The 3,440-nt window shown below is 51.2% G+C and overlaps 1 protein-coding gene and 1 long non-coding RNA gene across 2 annotated transcripts in view; one reads left to right on the forward strand and one right to left on the reverse strand.

Moving 5' to 3' along the window:
* Positions 1-353: 353 nt before the first annotated feature.
* On the reverse strand, positions 354-1,103 carry LOC102010253. The gene is made up of 2 exons (XR_260330.2): positions 980-1,103; positions 354-862 (listed from the first exon to the last, which is right to left on the reverse strand). It is a non-coding gene; the product is annotated as an uncharacterized LOC102010253 (long non-coding RNA).
* A 505-nt stretch (positions 1,104-1,608) lies between these two features.
* Entpd6 (ectonucleoside triphosphate diphosphohydrolase 6 (putative)) overlaps positions 1,609-3,440 on the forward strand; it is a 25,199-nt gene continuing 23,367 nt past the window's right edge. The window contains exon 1 of the mRNA XM_005380988.2: positions 1,609-1,763. Within this exon, the coding sequence (XP_005381045.2) occupies positions 1,609-1,763 (155 nt within the window). The remainder of the gene's footprint in view (positions 1,764-3,440) is intronic.

Raw genomic sequence — 3,440 nt, forward strand, 5'->3', positions numbered from 1 at the left:
AGCACAAAGTGACCTCAATGGACCATTCATCTATGCCTAAAGTGACCACATAACGGGCAACATGGCAGGCGGGATGATACAGCCCAGCCTCCCTTTGGCCAGCACAAGTTCTCCCTGCCACCCTTCACATGTGTGCTGGGCTTTGGAGATGGCAAGGGAGCCACACACAGAGGCCCGGCTGCTCCAGAAAGCCGGAGGGAACAGGTTTGTCTGGAGAGGCAGTAGTACGTGATTATGGACTTCAGAAACCAGACAAAGAAATCAGAGAAGCAACTGACATGTTTTACTTAGTTTACTATCAAAATCACCTGAGTGATGAAAATCTCATATTAAATAGTCCCCAAAAACAAATCCTGAGAAAGCACTTGGGCATAAGTTTATTTGGGAGGTGACCCCAGGAAACAGCAGCAGAGGAAAGGAAAAAAGCCAATACAGTTGCACATGGGAGCACAGAGACCCCGTCCCCGGTGTGGACGTGCCAGAGAACTGCACTGCAGGAGGGAAGGGCCGGGGTCTCACTCCTGTTGCTGGCCGAAGGCTGCTGCTAGGGTTATCACCCGGCACTTCCAGTTGCTGGACATTCTCGGCCAAAAGAAAGCAAAGCACTGATGTTGAGCAGCTCCAGCCACCCACAGTGTCCCAAGGCCCCTGGGATCCTGTCTCACTTGGCAGACAGAGCCGCAGCTATCTTCTTGCACTGGTGTAAGCAGATGAGCTTCCTCCACTCTTGGTCACTCTGGGTAACTAAAGCAGCTTAGACACTCATTTACTTCTTGCAAACTTTCTCAGGCATCAAAAGCAGCCGGGTATGGTGGCACATGACTGTAATCCCAGCACTCAGGAGGTTGAGGCAGGAGGATTGCTGTGAGTTGGAGACCAGCCTGGGTTACAAAGTGAGCTCAAGACCAGCCTAAAATGCATACTGAGACCCTGTCTCAAAAAAAAAAATCACCAAAACCAAAAGCAGTGTCAGTCATACCTCCTTGCTTTTGGAGCACTTGCCTACGTTTCTGCTGGAGCCCACCATCTATCGTCTGACCCATCTCCTGCGTCCTGGTGCAGGAGCTAACGGGTTCCATCATCCACCTGCCAGGCTGACTGCTTCCTCCTGTGGACAAGAGAAAACATCAGACGTACTATAATTCACCCACTCATTCCTTCAGAAATACTTTGAATATTATCTTAATTTGGGTTTCCCCAAAGGCAGTCTGAGACGAAAGCTTGAAAGCAGGTAGTTTATTTGGGAGCTGGTACTTCAGCAGCAGGTGTGAGGAAGGGGAAAGAGTCCAGGAAGGAGGGAAAACAACCTGCAGGGGCCTCACTAACCCAGCACAAATCCTGCCTCTGGGAAGGGAAGCCTGAGGTGTTTATCTCATACTGGTAAGGGTTGCTGTGAAGCAGATTTGTTGTGCATCGGTTACTAATTTGTCTGAGTCTGGGGAGACAGAACAATAATCTATGCAGAGCAGATTTATTGCTTACAACTAGGCAGCGAGAGACGGCAGAGCCCTGGGAGGCATTGCTGGCCAGAGCCCAGTTGCTCAGGAAGCCCTCAAGGCAGAAGGTGTCTCAGCTGCGGCTTCCCTACCTGTGCCACTGATGGGGATGATGGAAAGCAGCCTGCCTGGGTTTTACACTCCAGGGACACAGACTCCCTGGGCAGCAGCACTGAAGGATATCCTCTTTCCAGATGGGGAACGCTGGAAACAGAACCTGGGATGCCCTGCCCAGCGGTTCCTCCAGATGTTGCTCCAGAACGACAAGTAAGAAGGGGTTGTTCCACTGCAACTGGGAGAAGCCCTCCGTGGCTGCCCTGGGGGAAGGGACACTTCCTTGAGGCTCTAGAGGAATCCTGATGTGAGCCCTGGAGTAGCCCCAAGAGATGCTCTGAGGTGGCACAGAAGTCTCCACCACCACTGGAGAACTCAAGTCAGAGGTGGGCTAATGGACACAGGCACCATGGGCCAGACAGAGTGCTGGGAGCTTGTGTTTCAGCAGGGATGCAGAATACACCCGTAAGCAAGTCATCAAACGCGATCAGTGCTATGAAGGAAATGCATGACAGAAAATATTTGGAGAGGCCTTGGTATACAAAGTGGTCAAGCAGGTGCAGGTAAGCTGAGTCTTTAGGAATTAGAAAGAATCTACTAAGACCTTGTGGGGAAGCTTTCCAAGCAGTAAATTGTGTGTGCAAAACTTGCACACATTCTAGAACCTGTACAGTGAAACACAGTGACAGTGAGGAAATGATAAAGATGCTATGAGCCTGGCAGAAGCCGGGCCGGCACTGTTCCATGAACAGAGATTCCAAGATGCTAGAAAAATTGTAAAGTAAAACTGAGACGTAGCTTTGCAAGAGTTGGATTGGCAAAGGTCCTCCAAAGAACTGGGATGGTGATGGGGAGCCCACACCCTGCACTACGCCTGCTGGAGAGTGAGTTAGGACAATGACTAGAGATAGTTCAGACGCATCTGTGCAGGATGTGCTTTAAAAGAGCATATCTTGGCCGGGCATGGTGGCCACACCTGTAATCCCAGCACTTGGGAGGCTAAGGCAGGAGGATTACCACGAGTTCAAGGCCAGCCTGGGCTCTATAGCAAGACTCTATCTAAAAAAAAAAAAAAGTATATCCTTTACCATAGCCAGTTCCACTGCTGAGAATTTTTCCTATAGCTCTACCCACAGGCGTGCACAAAGATAGTCTTGGGATCCTGCAGCATCATAATAGCAAATAACTGGGAGAGACATTTAGGCTCCAGTGACAGGTGCTCACAGAGAAGGGTTTCTCAGGATGCACGCTCACTGCACACTGTCCCTGCATCCCGTAGGTTTAGCGTCACTGTCAGACACTCGGGAGGCTGAGGCAGAAGGGCTGTTGCAAATTCAAGACCAGCCTGGGCTACAAAGTGAGCTCAGGGCCAGCCTGAACTATATAGCAAAACCTTGTCTCAAAAAGACAAAACAAAATCAAAACAACAAAGCATAATCATCAGAATGCCCTGTCTAGACCCTAACATGGGTCCCCCACTGCAATTCCAGACCCCACGATGGCCACACCATCCCAGGGTCCTACAGACGGGGCAGTCCTCCCGCCAGGCCAGCTCACCCACGCCTCAGTGGCCACGTGCCACGTGGGAGTGCGCTTCTGGGCCAGACAATCAAGTGGCAGCCCAGTGCAAGGGCATCCTGGGACGGAACCCAGCTTGGGGGATATTTGTGCAGCCCCACCGGGCAGGATCTTTTAGGACCAACTGAGTCAAGAGCTGGCAGCCTGCGCAGCTTCTAGGAAGCCATGAATAAATGGGGTCAAGAGTGCGGGAGACTTGATCACACTGCCTACTCGGTACGGCTGCATTTTTGTCACGTATCCACTTAGAAATAAAACGAGAATGTGGGAGAGCCAGTGTTCCAGGAGCGGCTAGACACCTGGGCTCGAGTC

This window comes from Chinchilla lanigera, unplaced genomic scaffold, assembly GCF_000276665.1.
Source record: "Chinchilla lanigera isolate Chin_1 unplaced genomic scaffold, ChiLan1.0 scaffold00014, whole genome shotgun sequence".
Taxonomy (NCBI): domain Eukaryota; kingdom Metazoa; phylum Chordata; class Mammalia; order Rodentia; family Chinchillidae; genus Chinchilla; species Chinchilla lanigera.